Source organism: Lepidochelys olivacea (genome assembly GCF_965140295.1).
Source record: "Lepidochelys olivacea isolate rLepOli2 genome assembly, chromosome: 11".
Taxonomy (NCBI): Eukaryota; Metazoa; Chordata; order Testudines; family Cheloniidae; genus Lepidochelys; species Lepidochelys olivacea.
The window spans coordinates 32,805,278-32,827,558 of record NC_140421.1 but is presented as its reverse complement, the minus strand read 5'-3'; the positions used below and the strand labels follow the sequence as shown (position 1 = coordinate 32,827,558).

Below are 22,281 nucleotides of genomic sequence, written 5' to 3'. Positions count from 1 at the left end.
CCTGGTTCCTCTGGATGATGCTAAGGCACACCAGGAACTGTTGAAAAGGGTTGCGTCCAACCTTGGCCTGCAGGCAGAGGAGTTGGAGGAGCAAGTGAACTCCCTGTGTGATGTCCTCTTCTCCATAGCCCCTGCTAGAGTGGCTTTTCCCCTTCATGAAGGGGTATTGAAGATATCCAGCGCCTTTTGGCAAACCCCCTCCTCTTTGCCCCCATTTCCAAATGGCAGAGTGTAAGTACTTTGTCCCGACTATGGGGCACGAATACCTTTACTCCCATCCTGCCCCAAATTCCCTGGTGGTCGAGGCAGCTAACCACAGAGAACACCAGGGGCAACCCGGAGCTACCCCAAAAAATAAAGACTCCATGAGACTAGACTTGTTCAGATGAAAAATTTATTCCTCGTCTAGCTTACAGTTGAGGGTGGCTGACCACCAGGCTCTCCTTGGCCATTACCACTTTAATATGTGGCAGACCACAGCCAAGTTTGAGAATGCCCTCCCGGAAGGTTCCTGTAAAGAATTCCAGACACTCCTTGAAGAGGGCACGGACGCTGCCAGAGTGGCCCTTCAAGCAGCATCTGATGCTGCAGACTCTGCCGCCCGCACCATGGTGTCCGCCATTTCCATGCGGCAAGTGTCCTGGCTGCTCCTCTCCGGGTTGTCCTCCAAGGCTCAGCAGTCGATTCAGGACCTCTGCTTTGATGGTCAGGCCCTGTTTGCGGACAACAAGATAAATGGGCTGAAGAACTCACGAACCACCCTAAAAACCCTTGAATGCTACGTTCTGGGCTCGGCCCATAAGCGGTTCAAACCACAACTTCCCCAGGGGCAAGGGAGTCAGCCCCGGCAGGACCAGCTGCACAAAAAGCCCAAGGGCTACAAATGGTGCATGAGCCACTTGCTCCCACCCTCTGCTCAGTTGGGCTCGACCCACTCCAAGCAAGGAGCTAAAAAGTCGTTTTTAGGGTTCACCCTGGGGTGACCTACCAGTCTGTTTCCTGGATCCTATTTTACCAGTTTTTTGCAGCCACCTTTCCTTTTTCCTCCCGGCGTGGTCAACGATAACTTCGGACAGCTGGGTCCTCAATACAGTCGTTTTCCTGGTGGTGGTGACATCAGCAAGATGAGTCTCAGAGATTAAGGCCTTGACCTCGGAACTGCCTTTCACAGTGTTTTATAAGGACAAGGTCCAGCTGCGGCCCCACCCAGCCTTCCTACCGAACATGGTATCTTCTTTCCACATGAGCCAGGACATATTCCTGTCTCTGTTCTGTCCTGAGCCACACAAGACTGCTGAGGAGAGACATCTGCACGAGCTGGACATCCAGAAGGTCTTGTCTTTTTACGTGGAACATACCAAGCCTTTCTGTAAATCGACCTAGCTCTTCATTGCTATGGTGAACAGGACGAAGGGCCTTCCGGTTTCTTTGCAGAGGATTTCCAACTGGATCATGTCTTGCATAAAGACCTGTTACGAGCTAGCAAAGGTCCCACGACCATTGATCGTCAGGACCCATTCGACTAGAACACAGGAGTCTTCGGTGGCCTTCCTGGCATACATCCTGATCCAGGACATCTGTAGAGCCATGACGTGCTCCTCAGTCCACACGTTCATCGCATTATGCCATCACTCAGCAGGTCAGAGACAATGCAGGATTTGGCAGAGCTGTATTATAATCTGCCCAGCCATGAACTCCTGTCTGCTTCCACAGGAACTGCTGGAAGTCACCTAATTTGCAGTGAACATGAGCAAGCACTCGAAGAAGAAAAAACAATTACCTTTCCGTAGCAGGTGTTGTTTGAGATGTGTTGCTCATGTCCATTCCACAATCTGCCCTCCTTCCCCACAGTCGGAGTTTCCAGCAAGAAGGAACTGAGGGTGGGGGGGGCTGGCGGCACCCCTTATACCATGCCATGCGGGTGCCACTCCAGAGGGCACCAGAGAGCTGCTCCACTACAGATACTACTGAGGGGAAAACTTCCAACACCGGTGCATGTGGCCGAGCACACACACATAATGTAGAATGGACATGAGCAAAACATCTTGAAGAACACAAGTTATTGAAAGGTAACTGTCTTTTCCTGAAATTACCAGCTGTTTCTGGGCCAGATGATTCTCAGGAGACTGGGCATGTTGTGGAAGGGATTTGGTGTGGCTTTGCAGCCTAGCAAGTTCCCTGCGCTGGGTCACCTTCCCGTCTAGTGGCTCTCAGTGCACTCAGCCTTTGCTGCTTAAACTCCACATGTCAGCAGCAGCCCTCTGAAGGCTGGCTCTGCCTCTAGAGCTGTATTGGTTAGAGGTTCGGAAGAAAATCCTATCTCCTCTTCTTGCTTCCAGCTCTCTTCCCACTGGAGGATATAGATGCCATTCAAGAGATGACTGTGTGGACTGCTGGAGAGGGAGGTGGCAGAAACCCAGAGTCAGAATTTAGGCTGGGAGACAGGCCTAGGGAGCAGCCTTGGGGGTATGGTCACTATGAGTTTGTGCTACATGCAAGAATTGGCCATTATCCCTGGGAAGGGAGGTGCCCTAATAAGTGATTAGAGACGGAAGCTCAAGGGGCAGTTTGGACTGTCTGTCCAGTGATGGCAGTTCAGGTTCCTTCCTGAAGCATTGAATTTAATATACTCTCATGAACTGCCCCTTTCAGTGACACTGTGATTCTGTAATAAAAGTGTTGGACTGATCTGTGCATTGAACTGATTTCTCTGTGAATTCCTGCCTCCCCAAAAGCTGTAGGTCAGGATGTGTGAAGCGGTGAACAGGGTGTCCATGCAAAGTTAATTTACAGAGGCTTCTCACCCACAGAATTGTTGAGGAGCTACTCCACACCCCTTCCACAACAGGCCAAAACTGATGAAGACTGATCAGTCCAGTGCAGATCTAGCTAAGATAGAAATAAGAGACTGACTGCATCCCTTACGATATTTTTGCATAACAGTGGGTTGGATTTGGCCCAATTACTTAATTTAAAGATGGTGTGAATTGAACATCTGTATTAGGTTTCAAGATAACAGTGGGTATATGCTGTGTAGTTTAACTCTGTCAATTTGCCTATGTAATGGTAACTAGAATAGCCAAAACATGGCTGGCATGTAATTAGATTCACAATAGCCCGTGTTTCCTTTCTTTTGAAAATGACTTCATGTACATTGTACATGTCTCATTAAAGCTCTAAATAATCATTGAGCTTGATCCAATGAATGAAACAAATTCCAAACAAGAACAGTTTCACAAGTGTATACAGGCTATGCCTTAAACTATTATCATTTATTCTGAAAGCAAATTTTACCTGGCAAATCAATCTATGAAAAAAGTCTAGTCTCGATTTGTTGTTTATTCTTAGAATTATTTCTATACTCACAATAAATGGTGTGAAGAGTAAAATAAAATGGAAGAATATACACACTGAAAAAAGAAAGCATCATGGCAAAGTATAAATCAGAGTTTTCTGCCATTTACCTTCTTGAGACCACGGCCTACAGTTCTACTTCAGCAAAATTACATAAACTTTAATGGGAATTTTGACTGAGAAAGAACTGTAGGATAGACCCTTTAACTCTGATCTTGCAAACAAATACACGAGCTCTTAACTTTACACGTGTGAGTAGTCCCAATAGTTTCCCAGACCTAAAGAGTTCCATGTAAGCTTGAAAGCTTGTCTATCTCACCAGTAGAAGTTCATCCAATAAAATATATTCCCTCATCCACTTTGTCTCTCTAGTCCCCTTTAAGTCTTTAGGGCTATTCTCATGTGTATAGTTAGTTGCATGCATGAGTGTTGGCAGGAGTGGGCTTTCATTTGATAGTTATCTGTGTTTAAAAAGCACACCACATTCAGTAACAAATTTCTCATTTGTATATTGATAGCTAGGTTTGAGAATATAAGTGTAAATCCAGAAGCATGGATGTTTCCAACAGCTGCACATAGTACACATACTAAAAGATGATACAGTATATGTTGATGAGGGAACATTTTTAAAAGAAAAAAATCAAGATATTTTAACTTGCATTTACACTAGTGCTAATGCTGCTTTATTCTGTTTTATGTATGCAGCAAAATATTTTTAAGTAGAGGGATATCAGAAAAATAGATTTCTTGATTAATGTTATCACAATAGTAGAATACCCCTTCATAGAAACATATATAAAGGAGTAAATATTAAAATATCATTACATTCCATACATTTCAAAGAGGTTCGTAACAAATGTACAGTATGTGGGTAGCAATCTTCACTCACACACTCTTTTAAACGGATTTTCCTGCCAAGCTGTAAATAGCAAACCTGTTTGAGAGAAATGCCTAAAAATAAATACATATCATGAACTCCTCTTTGAATTTCATGTCCTATCACTGACCAGAGAAAGCTTTTGATGTGGAAGTACAAGAAGATTATATGAGAAGTCTGGATTGTAGTAAATATAGTTAGCACCCTTCGTACCTTTTATAAGTTCTGCCTTCCCTGCATGAGATTGTTTGTTATCAAGCCAGATGATTAGCAGTTGATGAGGATGTTCTAGTTCTGTCCAAAAAGAAGTATCTTTATGACACTAAATCTTTATTTTCTGAAACATCTTTGGTATCTTGCTGTTGAGAAGGCCTGTTTGTCTGCTGTACTTGTCTGACATATTTGTGTTAAGCTTTCCTTTCTTTATCATCAGTCCTATACCTTTTTGTGATGCACGGGCTGCATATAGTAGAGCTTTGGCTACTATAAAAACAAAAGGAAGGTGTCCTGGCTGCACTGGTTGAGCAATGTTAGATGTAGCACCACATACAGCTCTTCTTGGGTGCTCTTAAGTTGCATCCACATCCTTGTGCTCCCTATGTGAAGCTCAAGACCACAACTATGTGTTCTTTCCTACAGACTATGCATATAGAATATGCATGTTAACTGCACTGGCCGAGGAGATGATCAGAGGATGAATTGTGACTTTGGAGAGTCACAATTTCCACCCTGCTCCCCCCCTTATTGGGGAAGCAGTAAATTACTTCACCTCTTCTTGTGGAGAAGCTTACTCCTCCTTGTGTTTTCTCTTCACCCTCTCCTCATTCCCTTGTTCTCAGCAAGGAGCATTGGGCAAAGTAGCCCTTGCTCTCCCCATCATAGTCCTGTAGGCCTTACCCCTTCTTGCATCCCTTTGTGGTCAAGTAAGGGCTCTGACAATCAAGCCGAAAGAAAATGTCGCTGTGTCTGTAATATAGATAAATAATATACTTCTGTCACTATCTCCCTCACCCTGATTATCTCTCTTCTACTTCTGCATTAAATTTTGCAGCTACAGTATTCCATGAACAAGTAGGTTTTTGCGTTTACACATTCTGTGCAATAAAAATCCATGGTCATGAAATTCCATAGAAAAGCAAAGCATAAAGTTATCCAAAATGGAGGGTGGATACTTCTATTTACACATATTTAACTAACAATCATTCTTTCTTTCACATATAAGTCATGCTATATCAAAGTATTTTTTTGTGTAATTATGAGAATTTTTATTTTTTAAATCCCTTCCCATTTCAGAACAAAATTTATGAGCCTCCTGTAAGGGAATTAATCACTTATGTACGTAGCACTTGCAAGTAACATAAATAATTCTGGCCAGGAAAGAAATTGAAGAGAAAGAAATTGAAAAAAGTCATTAGAATTGACTTGAGATTGAACAACATTAAACAAAACTGCTTATGTTCAATAAGCTTTTTCAGGAGTACTCTATTCAGTTTATTCAACTTAGACTGCAATAATTAGAGATTTATTAGATAAAACACTTCAATCAACATTTGCAGCTCCAGTGGTTAAAATGTCAAATCATACCGTACCTTGTATTGCAACAGAGTGTAGACCGCAAAAATAAAAAGGAGTTAATAAAATTACATGCTGGAATAGCATAGATAATAAAACCAGAGGCAATGTACAGAATTATTGTTTCAACTTTTGTTAGGCCATGATGGACTAATTTACATCTCGTATTTCAGTCTGACACTATCTTCAGATTTAACCATGATGTTATCTTCTGAGAGCTTCAAGGGTAAAACATTGCAAACCTTGCCTTTTGTTTCTATAGCTTAATTTATTTACTTTTTTGTTAATATCTAACTGTAAAAATGTTAAAGCTCTTGGTAAACCAAGAAGTAGCAAAATAAATAATCAAATACAAATCACAGACAACTAAAAGATTTAAAGATAAAAGGAATATCAAAACCATGACTAGTAGCAAGAGTAGGCTTCCGTTAAACACATTTCTATAGAATGTAAAAAGCAGCTTCGGCTAAATAAACTGTTTATAAATTTAAACAAAATTAATTCTAGTAGCTTAATTCTGTGTTTAACATCAAAATAATGCCTAACAATTGGAAAGTGTAAGGCTACCTAGCTGCTCTTCTGTATCGAAAAGTTGGATTACATTCTTTTCTAATAGTTTGTAAGCTACTGCAGTGTCCCATAAAATAACATTATTTTGTCATACCCACAGTTTAGCTGAAAAAAACCACTAGTGATGTATTTTTAGTTTGATACAGTTTTTTAAAAAAACAAAGAACTATTTATCTAAACCGGAAAAATCTCACTAAAAAATCTGGTGAAAAAATTCTATCCTGAAAGTAGAGTGGTCTCTGAAGTGGTGCCATTTGGGTTAACAATGAAAACTGCTGTGGTAGAAATTTAATTTTTATAATTTCTTGATTTTTTTTTCTTAAAAGTTCTTGTTGTGGTTGAAAAATGTTTTTTTGTTTGCAAACATTAAGGAGCATATCAACACATTGAAATGTTTTTCTTAAAACTAAACATTGTAGTGTTCTTCTATTCTCAGTACTGTGAGTACAGTACAGTAGCATCATGTGTTTCGACAAATGAGTTAGCAGAGGTATTAGTAGCTAATATGGGACAAAACTCTACATTCCATACTCATGCAAATCTCCCATTTTCCACAGAATTTAATGGAAGTTTTGACTGACTATGGAGTTCATGATTTGACCTAGCAGCGTCCTCTATTACCAGCATTAAAAAGCACAAGAAAATCAGAGGGTGTAAAACGCAGGGTGTAGTATCAAATAGATTAAATTTAGTCAGGATTCTCCTGAGTTCCTCCATTTTAGCAATTAAATTTCAAACAATAGCACACACAAACTTGTAATCATTTTATCTATCATATCAAACTATCATAATTGTACCAGAGATTTTTTCCCTATAATTCCTCAGGGATCAGTAAACAACAAAAGTTTGTTAAACATGCATTTATTGCTAAAGGTCTCTGTCAGCAGTTTTGTAGACTTCACTATGATATGGGAGTACCTCAGGTTTCAGAAGTTGTCTAATAAGCAGTTTGAAAGTAGAATGGAATTCACAGCACTCTAGTGATTCTAATAGTGATGCACACATTGCATCAATGAGGATTTATACCATAAATATATGCTTAGTGAAAATACCATGTGGAATTGTCAGTTTTTCTTAACTAAACCAACCTTTCTGTTTTAAATGTCCCATATGTAAGCTGACCATTTAAAACTGGACAGTTACCTATAACTATAGGTGTACCAGCCAAGAATATCTGATTAATTTGATGTTTGTGCAAGTAAAGGTACAAAGGGATAAAGATCATGGAGGTGATTTTTCTGTAGCAACAGGGAATGAATAATGTATATAATTTAATAGGGCTGTTTTATACAGGCACATCTTTCTGTATCCTTTAGATAGGGTAAAATTTTAATTGAAACAGAATAAACTATTGCTGCAAAAAACCCATTGATTCCGTATTTTGTACATATCATTGTCCCTAAAATCACTCTGAATAATACATTATAAATCTAAAATATTACTAAAAGAATGAACATTTATTACTACCTAGTAAATAGAAATGCTTACACTGAAATATTACTTTAGATTTTTTATAACATTAATTGCTATAGACAAACTTGCATTTTCGTCTTATGCCTAATGCAACAACATTTGCAGTTTTTGTTTTTATATCTGCCTCCTATGACCTCTGTTTTATTAATCTCATTTTTATTCTCCATGTAACCCACAGCATTCCCTTATATATTAAATTTTATTTATGCCTTTTAAATTTGAGTACAAGTTGCTGTCAGAAGAAACATATTCTCACTTTTAATTATGCCGAGAACAAAAATGTAAAGGACCCAAAAGAATCATAAAATGCAAATCCATTTCAGTGGATTATATGGCAAATGCTTCAATACAGAGGCTTAACAGTCCCATATGTTATAAAGTTTAGTAACAATTGGTCAAAGCCACCTTACATTCTTCTGTCCTAAATTTATTTTTTCACAGTATTGTTGGCCTAAAATCAATTATTATATCCTGTATTCTTAAATCCTAGCCTTCTGAAAAAAGGTATTAACCTGTTTCTACAAACTGTCCTTTTCAAGTGACTAATGTGAAAAATTTGTATTTAGATTTTCTGTCCAAATATTTCCAAGTGGCAGGAAAACTTTGATTCTTTAATCTGAATAGTCTCTACCTCCCATGAACCAGTTTTATTAAAAGTCTGAGTTTGAACTTAATAATACTTTAACATTTTATATAATGAGATTCATCTTCAAAGCACTTTGCAGACATTAACTGATTAAACCTCAGAATACCCTGTGAGGTGTCAGTACAGTTAGCATTATTAACTAATATGGAAAGGTTAAATAAGAGGGGGTTGCTGTCTGATCCAGGATTAGAGCTGTGGTGGTCAGACCAAAGGACCATGCCTTTCTCCCAAAATACCTCTAAGAATAAGGCTAAATATCTTAACTCAAAGCTGTACTTAATGCAAATGTTGGAAAACGTCAGGGAATTTTTTTCTGTGTTTTGTTTTTGTGTTTTTGTGATTCAGTTCAAAGCAAGAGGGATTTATCTGTCCATTTAAATAGTGATTTTCATGCAAAATTATTTAAGTGTGCTGTTCTCTGAAATGTGACTTAATAAATGGGGTCATGGGTTCTATGTGTGTTTCAGTGGTTTCTGTGTCAAATTTGCTGCATTTACAAGAATTAAAAAAAAAAGCTATTCTATCTGCAAGCCCTGCAGATTCAGCCTAAGAACTGAGGGTTGAGCTGTGTTCTTTCAATTGTATGCATTATCACCAATAATAAAGATTCTCCATGTGAAACTCACTTAAGTATTATGATGGAGGAGGAGCAGTAGAAGAAATTCGCTCACTCTCCTACAGTTATATTTAGTTCCGTGCTAACGTTACTAACAAAAGTAAAGGGTAGTAAATGTTTATTTTAGTAGGTAAAATAAACTGACTACTCTCAATACACCCAGGGAGCAGATCTCTTGAGTAACAATGTACCATTTTTATAACATTGCCTTTTTGATCATAACTGTACAGAAAGTTATCATAAACATTGTAAGGAGAGTGATCACTTTAGATAAGCTATTACCAGCAGGAGAGTGGGGTGGGGGGAGAGAAAACCTTTGAAGTGATAAACACCCATTTTTTCATGGTCTGTGTGTATAAAAAATCCTCACTGCATTTTCCACTTTGTGCATCCGATGAAGTGAGCTGTAGCTCACGAAAGCTTGTGCTCAGATAAATTGGTTAGTCTCTAAGGTGCCACAAGTACTCCTTTTCTTTTTGCGAATACAGACTAACACGGCTGCTACTCTGAAACCTGTACAGAAAGTGTTACTTAAAATAAATCTACTTCCCCTTCCCATAACTGTCCATAGCATTTTGCTAATTGTCAAAAATATGTAAATAATAATGGCTGAGGTAGAGGATATTTTCTAAGAAATACCAACGAGTTTGGGCGTATTGGAGGCCCAAGATGCAGCAGAGTAGCATTTAACCAAACCAGTCATTAATTCCCAGATACGCTTCGCTCTGAGAGCATTTTAATTGCAGTAAGGGCATGGATTTTTGTATACAGCTTTAATGTATTTTGGCTTTCTAGAGGCTGACCCGTGTTCTGGTGAATGGAACAAAGCATAAGTAAAAGTGGTGTGTCCTGTGAAGAGTCACAGGGCTGAGGGATGGAATCTTCAACTGGTCAGGGTATTGGCATGGCCAGGCTGCAGCACCTAATACAGGATATGTAGGGAATTCTGGATGTGGCTACTTTGTCTCTCCAGGTGACATTATGAGCCAGTAGATGCTCCCTGTGCCCTGGGTTTACCACATTCCACATGTACACACATCACATTAGAGGTCGTCATCGAGCTCTGCTCTTTGCTGCTTTGTCCCCCACACAAAGAAAATGTATGTCTTTTTTTCCACTGTTCGGATGTTATATAAATAGCATTCCAGGATTGTATGCCCTATACAGTACCCAGATTATTTGAATCACTTCTCAGTAGTCCAGTCAGTGATCCTAGGACTGAAGACAGACAATTTGGAGGCTACTCCATGCAGCTCTGTGAATAGACCTCAGTCCAGCCCTTCAGCATGTCTCTTATTGCAATCCTAGGTCTTCCTTTCATCAAAAGACAGTTATGCAAAATTCTGAAGTTATTTTATAATGCAGACAAAGGAGGTTATGCTAAAACCACCAAATTATTTTGACTCCTGGGAAGAGTTCTGCCCCTGGTGTGAACCAATTTAGTTCCATTGTCTGGCCCTTGGTCACTACAGGTGAAAGGCTGATGCTATACGCACTGTGCTATCTTAATCCTCATGGCATTAGGTTCTTGAGGATTTATAGACTTGCCCTTGTATGATGCAGAAGAATTGATTTTGATGTTAGAGAATGATTGCAAAGTCCATGTAAATTTTTTTCATTATTTTAAATCCCATATTTGTTGTGCAGAGGTATGGAATAAATCATGCAGACAAAACATGCATTACCAAGAGCAGCAAAATATTCATTGTTTGTGTGGGTGAGTGTGGGCTGGCAGGGACGAAGGTTACCACTTTGCCTGGGGGAGAAGAACCCTTAGAGCCAGTCCTGAATCTAAGAGAGCTCCAAATTTAGCATCAGTCATACCAGATGCCTGATTAGATGTAGTTAATATAATAAAAGGTGACATAATGCAGAAAGTGTTTGAGGAGCAAGAGAGACAAAGATAGCTGACCATTTAGTTGGCTGTCGCTATGTTTATGCGTATAGAATAACGTATGGCTGAATGTGCAGTGGTGAGATTTTTGCATGCTTCACTGCTTAGTGATGCAAGCCCAAAAGCTGTGTGCATCGAACACACAAAAATAATCTTATAGCAGTAAAGTTGCACACACTAACTTATTCTCTTTATAAAATGTATACATTGTGTGATTTAAAAAAAAAAAGTAAAGTCAGTGGTTTAAAATGTGTTCCATAGACATATACATTCATATTTATTTTTATATTAACTGCTTTTACTATAACTATCCAGACTTCCACATGGGATAGATCTGCATGGAATAAGTGTCCTCACTTTCTACATGCAGCCCATCACCATTCCGTCTACACTTTTTTGAATGGCTATAAATGGCAGACATAGCTGAGCTTGACTGGTGGAAGGATTTTCCTAAATTCTCCAAAGGCAAGATACCTGGGGAAAGCACCTTGGGGTAAATTGTGTGTAAGGGAATGGCTACCTATGCCATCAACAGTGTTAGGACAGCACTATTTTGGGTAGCAGGCAACAATAAGTGGGTTCAATTGTCATTGCCCTTCTGATGCAGTATGCACATTTTGCTGTGTGATTTGGACAGTAAAAAACTACAGGTGAACCATGATGTTTCTGTTTTAAAAAAGGACTGTTACTGAGTGGCCGCACAGTGTTAGATTTATATCTTGTCAAACAGTTTTCCCTGCTGTGGGGTTGTTGGCAACTATACATCTTCAGGGAAGATTTAATAATGGCATGGTGTTCTGGACTGCTGCAGTCTGCAGTGACCCTTCTTTGCAGATGTGTGTTAGGATATATACGCTTATCCTTCTGACTTGATAGCCTCACATTTGGAGCAGTTGCCTATCAGTCATTAGCACGCAGAAGAATCTTTTGCTCCTGAAGAATCTTTTTTCTGATGTGCTGAGGCAGAATGACTCCACTTTGGCTAAGCCATCCCCACTTTTTCGGAAAGGGTGCACTGATGTCTACTTTAGAGACCAATTTGGAGTATGGCCATCTCTATTAAATGTCCATTGCTGGCACATGGAAAGCAATATAAGAAATTATTTCTGTCACAGATCTCGGAACTGCTCACGGACAGGATGATTTAACTCTGTTTACAGTGCTGGGGATGGCAGTTTCTCCCCATGCCTTCTTTTAATTCAAATGCTTTAATTGCTGTGGTGATTATTAAGAGTATATAACTAGTACTTTTCAAATTCTTAAATTGTTCCATTGTAAGTATAATGCATGGGTTTAATTTTCTTTCCTTTCTGTTCTATTTAAGGAGAAAGAGCGGTTAAAGCAAGAGAAACGCGATGAAAAAAGATTAAATAAAGAGCGTAAACTGGAACAGCGAAGATTGGAATTAGAAATGGCTAAGGAGCTAAAGAAGCCTAATGAAGATATGTGCTTAGCAGACCAGAAGGTAATCATAATAATGTAAATTTACTTTTTATTTTCTTGCCCCTTTTTAATCTTGTTTCTCTCGTCTCTGTCTCTTACCATTGTGTCAATAATTAATTTTTCTTACTGCAGCTGCCCCTAAAAACATTCTAATTTTGCCTTAGATAACTGTATTTGCAGTATTATCTATATATTTAATGTAAGCATTAACTAAAGGATACTACAAATACAGAGGCAATATTGTTTTAGTTATCTAATGAAATTACTTTTGAAGCTGACCTACTTTTGAGGCTGCCAAAAATTCACATGCTTTCCTACTTTAAAATATTAAAATAACCATCACAATTATTACTGTAAAAGAATTGTAGTCTCTCTCACTACGTGAACCCAAGCTGGAGCCTTCTCCATAGGCGTAGCCTCTCCTGGGACTCCTTTCCCCAATGTAATCCTTCTCCTGAGCTTGAGTGTTCCCTCAGGACCTGTCTGTCTCAGTTCCCAGTTCTGTCTACCGGAGAGCTACTTTGGAGACACAAGGTGGGTAAGGTAATACCTTTTGTTGGACCAACTTCTGTTGGTAAGAGAGAGATGCTTTCGAGTTTACGCCAACAGGAGTTGGTCCAACAAAAGATATTACCTCACCAACCTTCTCTCTCTAATATCATGGGAATGACACAGTGACAACACTGCGTACTTTCTCATTTTATAAGATTTATAAGATTCACACACATACACTTTTATAGTGCTTTATAGTTCAGAGTAGAGTCTGAGTGTCACATCTACCCCAACGTGTCAGTAGTAAATAACCTGTTGCCCCCTACAACTATGAAAATAGTGGAATTATTTCACCTTTCAGACACCAACCTTTTGTAGCTTATTATTAACATCAAGTCTTGTAAGTTATAGTGATCTTGGAAGATCCTACTGAATCTCATTGTTTTTCTCTTTTATTTTCAGCCTTTGCCAGAGTTGCCTCGCATTCCAGGACTTGTTCTCTCTGGAAGCACATTTTCAGACTGTCTCATGGTGGTGCAGTTCTTGCGCAACTTTGGTAAAGTTCTCGGCTTTGATGTGAATATGGATGTCCCTAATCTAAGTGTTCTTCAAGAGGGCTTGTTAAACATAGGGGACAGCATGGGAGAAGTACAAGACTTACTTGTAAGGCTCCTCTCAGCTGCTGTTTGTGATCCAGGACTAATCACAGGATACAAGGTAAAAAAACAAAAGTCCAAAACACCTTACAGTGGTAAACAAATAATATTAGTAATTAAAGTAGTAATAGTAACCATTAAAATCGCACACTTTTCCTTGATAGTCTCTCTTCCTTGGACTCCAATAACTATTTTTTCCTAGTGCTTCTCCTGTCTTGCTGACCACTCTTTCTGTTGTACCTTCAGTGACTTCTTCCTCCTCACTCTCACCCTTTGTCAGTATTTTCCAGAGATCTGTCTTTGATCCTTACATTCCCCCTCTTCCCCATACACACCTTCCCCCATGACCTACCATCACCTCTATAGATACATCTTTGATTCCTCCTGTTCCTTCTACCCTCACCTCCAGGTTCTCAGCAAATCTTATAGCTGTTTCCTTCAAAATCTGCTCCTTCCCCTCTAACCCCATTGTCAAAACGCTGATTGACACCATGATTCATGACACACTAACCTTTTATTGAAGCCCTTTCTAAACATTCTGAATTGTGCTAACCACTATCTATAATTCTCTGACAAATACCATTTGGCATGTTGGTCTGCTTTTGCTTAACCTATTTAGTGTACATTAGTGTTATTTCAGTTTTTTGAAACATACAATGGATGCAGGCATTTTGTTGCACTGTGCTGTCTCAACTCAACTTTAAGTTTGGGGTTGGATGCCCTAAATAAATTTTAAAAAGTATTATTTTTAACCATATTGTATTATTGGGTCTGTTATAGTATTTTATTGTTCTTATGTAATTCACTGAAAAACTTATTTTTTAGGCCAAAACTACTCTTGGGGAACATTTGTTAAATGTTGGTGTCAACCGTGACAATGTTTCTGAGATTCTGCAGATTTTTATGGAAGCTCACTCTGGGCAAACTGAGCTTACCGAAAGTCTAAAGACCAAAGCTTTCCAGGCACATACTCCAGCTCAGAAAGCATCGGTACTTGCTTTCCTTATTAATGAGTTAGCATGCAGCAAAAGTGTAGTGAGGTAAGATTTTCTAAACCTTTATCCATGCTGTACAAATATACCATGTAATGCATAATGTGTATATCATATTTTGTTATTGTAGAGTTCTGTTAGCCCCTGCTGCAGCAAAGGGTGAGAGCTGATTTCTGTTATAACTCCCTATTTTCATATACTCAAAACTTTTCTAAAGAATTACCTTGGGAAATTTGAAATTTTCCATACTTGGTTTATGCCCAGAGGGAATGTTCTTTTCAAGACTTTGAGCAAAATCTTTGAGTTATGGGAGATTTTAAAGAAATGTCCCCAGCTCCTTTTGGAAATAACTCAAAAAAGGTTGAACAGCTAACCTTTATGCAGCACCCTGTTTTTTAATCCAAATACTTGCCTATCCCTTCCTTTATGTACCAGTTGGATTAATAAGATCATCAGCGGAGGTGGTATGGCTGCTTACCACAATAATAATTCAGAATAAGGCTGTTCGTAGGATTTCTTTGTTGCAGAAATTGGAAGGTGTGTAGTGAATGAGGCAGGGGGTTGCAGGAAGAGGAAAGACAGTCCCAGGATTAAGGAAGTTGAATGCTGCCCTGGAGAAGTGTAATATATTCCTGCTTCTGCCACAGTGTTCATATGTGATGCTGGGCAAGTCACTTAAATCAAAATGTTCACAAATGGCCAGTAATTGTATGGTGTTCTTCGAATGCCAGTCCGTGTACATATTCCACAATGGGAAGCGCACTCACCAATTTGCACACATCAGAGAATTTTCTAGTCCGCAATCCCCACTGGGGGGAGAGAAGGGACCTTTCCAACTGCCTCAATACAAGACTAATGCAGTGCCATCTTTGTGGAGGTGGAAGGTGTCTCTATCACAGTTAGGTCCGTTTGGCACCAGTACTCAGAGAATTTTTTCTAAGGGCTTGTCTACACTAACACTTACTTCAGTATAACTTATGTTGCTCAGGGATGTGAATAATCCACACACCTTAGCGGTGTAAGTTACACCAACCTAAGCACCAGGGTAAACAGCGCTATATTGGCAGCAAAATTTCTTCTGCCAACGTAGCTACATCCTCTCGCGAAGGTGGTGTTAGGCTGGTGGGAGAGCTCTCTCCTGTTGGCTTACAGTGTCTTCACCACACCCACTGCAGTGGTGCAGCTACATCGGTGCAGCTGTGTGCTGTAGCACTTCTAATGTAGACTAGCCCTAAGTTTTGAGGCACCCTCAGCATCCGACAGCCTGGTCGTTTTTATCCTGCCTTGAAGCCAGATCAAGGGAGGGCCACCTTTGCCTCTTCGCTTTTCAAGGCTTGCAGTCCAAATCTGACCTATCTGTATGGCTGCTAGATGAGGAGGCTTCATATGGTTTTGAAGCTTATGCTGCGACTGATTTCAACTACAATCAGTCGCCCTTGAGCTTAGATGCCTGGAATCTGGGCTTGGAGTCCCCACCTAGTTGCCTGCTCCATGAGAAAAGCCCTTAGGAGTGGTTCCCTCAACTGCTGGGTCCACTTGGAGAAGGACCTGCAGAATTCACAACACTCCTGGGTGTGCCCCTGACTGAGGCAAAACAGACACCTTTTGTATCTGTCATCTACAGATATAACTGCTTTGCAGGATGGGCAGTTTTTAAGCCTGGGGACTTGCCATGTTGGCTGGTACTGCCAGCAAACATAGGGAAAGGTGCCTTTGTCTATGGCATGTGCCTGCATCTATCTGACCACATTCTCAACACCAATGTGGAGGTAAATCTGAAGAGAGTTGCTCTGACATGCACTGCAGGTGGTAGAGAAAGAACTGAGACTTGGTGGCTCTGCCCTTTATATCCTTTTGGAATGCACAAGGAAGATCTGTGTTGCAGTTTGTACACCCAGAGACTAGCCTACAGGGAGGCATACTGCCTAGGTCTATCAATTGTGGAATATCTATATGGACTAGCACTCAAAGAAGAAAAAGAGGTTACTTACCTTTTACAGTAACTAATGTTCTTTGAGACCGGTGTAGTCTGTATACATATTCCACTACCCACCTGCCATGTCTGCTACTTCAAAGTCCTGAAGTCACAGGCTCTCTCAATAGTGAAGGAACTGAGGTAGGGTGAGGTGGCTTCTCCCTTTATACCGTCACAAAATGATGCATGTGCTGCCTCAATGGGAACTGCTAACTAGAAAATTCTCCAGCACGTGCACACTGGACATGCACTTGCCAACTGTGGAATATGTATATGTGGACTACACATCACAAAGAACATCAGTTGCTAAAAGAGGGTTGCTTACCTTTATACCTAATTTTCTGGGTGTCCAACATGAGACACCTCGAGCCAGATTTCAAGGTGCTGATTGCTCACGACTTCAACTAAAAGCGATTGGATCTGTGCTTTCAACGTATAATGCTCTATAAAAATGCTAATTATTGTGGAAAATTAGAGCCTAGGTTTCTCAGGTTGGGTATCCAAAGTTAGTGGACACTTTTGACAACTTGGGCCTTAATGTCTCTGTGTTTGTGCCCCATCTGTAAAATGGGGATAATACCACCTCTTCTCTGAAGACTGTTTCAAAGATAAATTCATTAATATTTGTGAAGCACTTAGACACCATGGTTAGAGCACCATAGAAATGCCCAGAGGACATTAATAATTTTGTGTTTGGTCCTGCGTTTGAATAGTCTGTGGCAAATAAGGCCTGAGGCTACTGAGGATTATAAAAAGAAATACTGAATAACTACTCACTCTTATTTCTTTAAAACCAGCTCCTTCTCCCTACTCAAAAACAGCTGAAGAGATTTTGCTCAAAGTTTTTAAAAGAATAGCCACTGTGTGTGAAGTCCAAGTTACACTTGCAGCCTGAATTCTGATATTTCCTAACTTTTGAGTGCTTGCCTTTGCAATCTTCCTGTTCTTTTAATGAAGTGTTTTTGGATGTAATTTTTATATATATAATATATAGTGTGTGTATCTCAGACATATGCATGTTCTTGGATGGTGATATTTCATAAACTAATTAAAACCTTTGAGTTTTTTGTGTTTGACAGTGAAATTGATAAAAACATTGATTATATGTCAAATTTAAGAAGAGATAAATGGATGGTTGAAGGCAAATTGCGGAAGTAAGTTATATTTCCTTAAATATTTCAGTGTATTTCTTTTGTGTTTGTTTAAATTTCTACTATCAAGATTTGTTCCAAAGGCAAAAATCAGCTAAGTTGTGTTTTAAAAAAAAACCCAACAACAACAAAAACCAGTAACTGCAATACTTAATTAAGAAATTATATTAATTTAACTTGTCCCAAGGCCAGTATTTTACAATCGTTTAAAGATGCATGAGATTCAGTGGGTTACTATGCCTCAAAATTGGAAGAAACTCAAATCCATTTTGCATTCTTTGAAAGAAATAAGCCATTTTTTATTTGAAGGTTACTTTAGCTGTCAAATTGTTATTGATGTTAAGAGACTGATTGGACCTGCCACACTTCTCAATTTAAATATACTTATAAAGGGCCTGATTGTTGTTACAATGGACACCCTTAAAAACTTGCCAGTTACTTTGATAACTAAATAATGCTACCTCACTATTTGCAGTACATCCTCAGTGTTCCTATGGTAAGTGTTGGGAATAATGCAGATACTGAGGTAATCTCATCTGTTTACCTCAGGCAACATTGGCAAATTTTCAAGGGTAATCACTTTATGTCCCCTATTCTCCCATCGTACAAAACAAAATTCCATACAGCAAGCATAATAGCTCCATTTACCAGGAGGCTAGAAGGCAAAGAAACTGTGAATCACATGGGATGTACATAGCCAGGCTCCACTCCCCTTCCCTTTTTCATCTTTGCCTCCTATCCAGGAAGCATTGAATCCTTTCTCTGTCCTTTGCTTCAGTTACTTTGTTTCTAATCCTGTTTTTCCCTTTTTTCCGTTTAATGTGTCTCAGAAGGAAGAAAGAAGTAAAGAAGAAGGACAAGAGGGAGATAGAGGAAAAAACCTGACCATTAAAAAAAAAAAAATTACAGGAAAAAAAATGTAGCTATGGACCTCCGCTAATACTGCTGGTTCCCAAACTACATAGGTGTAATGGCTTTATCTCTTGGGGCAAGCCCAATCATTCTCCCATCTCATCTGGATCTCAACAGGCCAGTCGTCTCCTGTGGGTATGTGGTCGAAACAGTGCTGCTGAAGCTCTGATTTAGCCAAGAAATCTTAGCCATCTTTATCTCCTCAGGGACTCCTCGTTCTTATCTCTCTCCCTCCATCAAACTGTCATTTAGATCAGTGGGCAAAGGGAGACGAAGAGCATGCGGCTGGCTGCAGAACCAATGAGTTCATGCTTCTGGGCAGAACACTGAAGTACCTCAGGCAGGGTCTCAATCAAATCCTTCAGATTTGCTGTTGCTGTGGGAGACCCACAGTAGATTAGTTTCCCTTCTCACAGAGAAGCCATCTCAGTTGTAAACCATAACCACAGATCAAGTGCATTGTTTGTTCTTTTTGGGACTCAGGGAAGGAATGAAGGCCAACATTTTCACAATTGACTAGTGATTTTATGTGTCTCTATTTTCAGGTGCCCAACTAGATGCATGCCTTTTAGAGGGCATATGCACTCAGTACTTCTAAAAACCTTGAGGTATCTCAGGGTGGACATCTAGAATTTAAGGTCTGTTTGAAAAGTTAGACCATGGAGACCTATTCTTTTCCCTTGCCTGATTCCAGGAATGTTGTAAAGATCAGCTCAGATAGTATTTATGTCATTTTCTTAATATAGGTAGGTTGGTACCTAGCTGGCCCAGTATCTTTGGTTTGCAGCCCCAGTAGACCTTGCATTAGGTCCACGCTGAGGTCAGATTATGCAGGAGGTCATTCCCTTCAAACACCTCTTTCTGTATGTGCCTGGAAGTGAGGACGATTAAAGGGACAGCTTTCTGAGACAAGGCCTTCTCCCCTGATTGGGCTAAGTGGCCAGACACAATCAGGAAACGTTCCACCTTTGTCACCTTCTGTCCTATTTGGAGCATTTTTGTTAAGTTGTGCTCTCGGGAAGAGTTCTCATTGGTCACATGCTCCTTACAACATAGTGACTGCATTTTACCAGAGTTCACCAGGGCCTTGGAGTGCAGAATGCTGCCTTTTGGTGTCTGTGGTGCCTTCTTTGATTCATTTCTCTGCTTTTCATTTTCAGTGTTATGCAAACCTCGGTTTGTATCCTTAAGAATTGTATCTGTTCATTTTCTTTCCACTGAAGTGGTCTTTTTACATGCCCTCTTCTCTTTTAGATGCATTTGAGAATTGCGTTCACTGGTTATTGAACTTCTTTATCTGCTGATGTTTCTGGACAAAGTTGTCCTTCAGATTATCTCTAGATTTTTATGCCTAAAGTTTTGAATTTTATGTTAGTCAGCCTATTCATTCACCTATGCTTTTGCCTGATATGTTACGTCTTGTGCACAGAAAACTTTCCAGACTGGTGGTGAAGGCTGTAAAATTTTACTTCTCTTAGAAAAAGGATTAAATTTTCTAAAGTGCTTGAGTGACTTACGATGTTAAGTCCCATTTTCAAAAGTGACTTAGGCATTGATGTTTAGTGAGACTTAGGTGCCTTTTGAAAATGGGACTTAGGTACTTGTCACGTAAGTACTTTTGAAAATTTTACCCAAAGTGCATTAGAAAGTTTAAAAATCTGTTTCCATGAGCAAAAGAAGGGTCTAAGATCTTCTACATCTTCTAAATCTTCAAGTGGATTAAAGATATTTTTAAATATGTCCTACCAGGAGGTAGGTCATTTCTCACTGTCAGGGCATGGCTACACTAGAGAGCTTACAGCGATGCAGCTGCACCACTGTAAGTTCTCTAGTGTAGCCACTCTAAGCTGATGGGAGAGAGCTGTCCCATTGGCTTAACTATTCCAGCCCCCGCAAGTGGCAGTAGCTATGTCAGTGTGAGAAGCTCTTCAGACGACATAGCGCTGTCCATACTGGTGCTTATGTCAGTGTAACTTATTCACTACCCTATGCGACATAAGTTATGCCAACATAAGCTGTAGTGTAGACATAGCCTTAGCCTTCTAAAGGCACTATCGTCTCTTGAGCAGTGAGAACTGAGGCAATGATAATTGATCTACTCTGTGTCGGAATACTGCACAGTCCTCACTTCAGTTTTTGACCTTCATTACTGGCTAGATACATGAGCATTCTGGAGAGCTGTCATTTTTGTCAGTGTTCTCTCTCTAGGCTGCTGTTTGAGAAGCCACCTACTTTCACACTTCTCATTATAGCCACTTGCTGTATGGAATGTTGTTTCGTAGGATGGGAGAAATAGGGAAGTACGACAAGGAAAAATTACTTGCTGGTAATTGTGTTTGTCGTAATCCTTTCACTTTTCCCATCCTCCTTCCCTCCCCTCTTCTCTAACAAAATATTTGCCTTTTCTACATGCTTTTTTATATCTACTCTAGATCAGTTATATTTTTGACCTGCTCTTTAAATGACTATTTGAGCCTGGTTATATATATCTTCTATGATTCAGTGTGTTTGCCTGCTAGCTTCCTGGTAGGTAGAACTATAACATTTGCTCTATGGAATCTTTTTTTGTAGGATTTTGTAGAAGAGGAAGGTCTACAACAATCATAAATACTGGTATGTAAGTTTCTCATTTGTTTCTTAAAATTAACACATCTGTTAACCTCTTAGTTACTTTAGCTGGTTACGATTTCTTAGAGAGAGTGTTGTGTCCCGAATGTGAAAAGACCAGTCAAAGTGTAAAGACTAATAAAAACATTATGTAAAATAGACTAAATACACCTAAAAAAGTTCTATTTTAAAAAAATACAGGATCAAGGGTCAAGTTTACTATCACCTTGCTAGTGCTAAGATTACTTCAGCAAAATGATGTTCTTTGTTTTACTATCATCAGTTTTCAGCTTTCCCAGATACACATGTTTAATAGTGACTTTTTTAAATGGGTGGGTAAAATGCAGATTTCAGCAGGTGCAGTGCAAAAGAAAAAGAGAAAAAATAATAAATTAATAGAGAAGGAAGATTGAAATGGGCTCTTCTCTCTAGCTTACAGGGCTGGCTATTTAAAATTCCTCTTGTCCTGCATGTCTTTTATACAGGCGTTCAGTGTTACTCTGTAGAAATTACCCTGAAGACAGGAAATCCAGTGCAGAACTGAATATATTTTTAAGGGTCAGAATTCTGTATGAAGTGTTCTACAATGTGAATTTCTTATGTCAGTCACTGGTAACAAACAGTGAGATAGCAGAAGGTTGTCGTAGGACAGAAGTAAATTTGAGTTTAAAATGAGTGGTGCACTTTGGAATGAAGTACAGAGTAGAGTATGTGTATGCTACAACTACAGTCAGTAATACCACTTGCATATCATGTGTTTAAAGGCTTAGAATCATTCATGCAAAGAAAACCGGCAAGAGAGATACTACAGTGGGTGGTGAAATAGGAGAAGAACAGCATTCACTGGGTACATCCACCCCAGGCCGCAAAAGGAGACGGAAGGGAGGAGACAGTGATTATGATGATGATGACGACGATGATAGTGATGATCAAGCAGATGAAGATGATGAGGATGAAGAGGACAAAGATGACAAAAAGGGAAAGAAGGCAGAAGTTTGTGAAGATGAGGTAGGGAATATTAATTTAACAAAACTTGTTTTTTAAATGTGAA

General features: G+C 39.5%; 1 protein-coding gene across 22 annotated transcripts in view; it reads left to right on the top strand.

Annotated features, from left to right (window-relative positions):
- Positions 1-22,281, top strand: part of BAZ2B (bromodomain adjacent to zinc finger domain 2B) — a 277,861-nt gene that overhangs the window by 215,278 nt on the left and 40,302 nt on the right. For all 22 annotated transcript variants that reach the window (XM_084644095.1, XM_084644075.1, XM_084644088.1 and 19 more), the window contains 5 exons: positions 12,327-12,467; positions 13,400-13,654; positions 14,419-14,633; positions 17,640-17,714; positions 21,995-22,238. In XM_084644095.1, the coding sequence (XP_084500221.1) occupies positions 12,327-12,467; positions 13,400-13,654; positions 14,419-14,633; positions 17,640-17,714; positions 21,995-22,238 (930 nt within the window). The remainder of the gene's footprint in view (positions 1-12,326; positions 12,468-13,399; positions 13,655-14,418; positions 14,634-17,639; positions 17,715-21,994; positions 22,239-22,281) is intronic.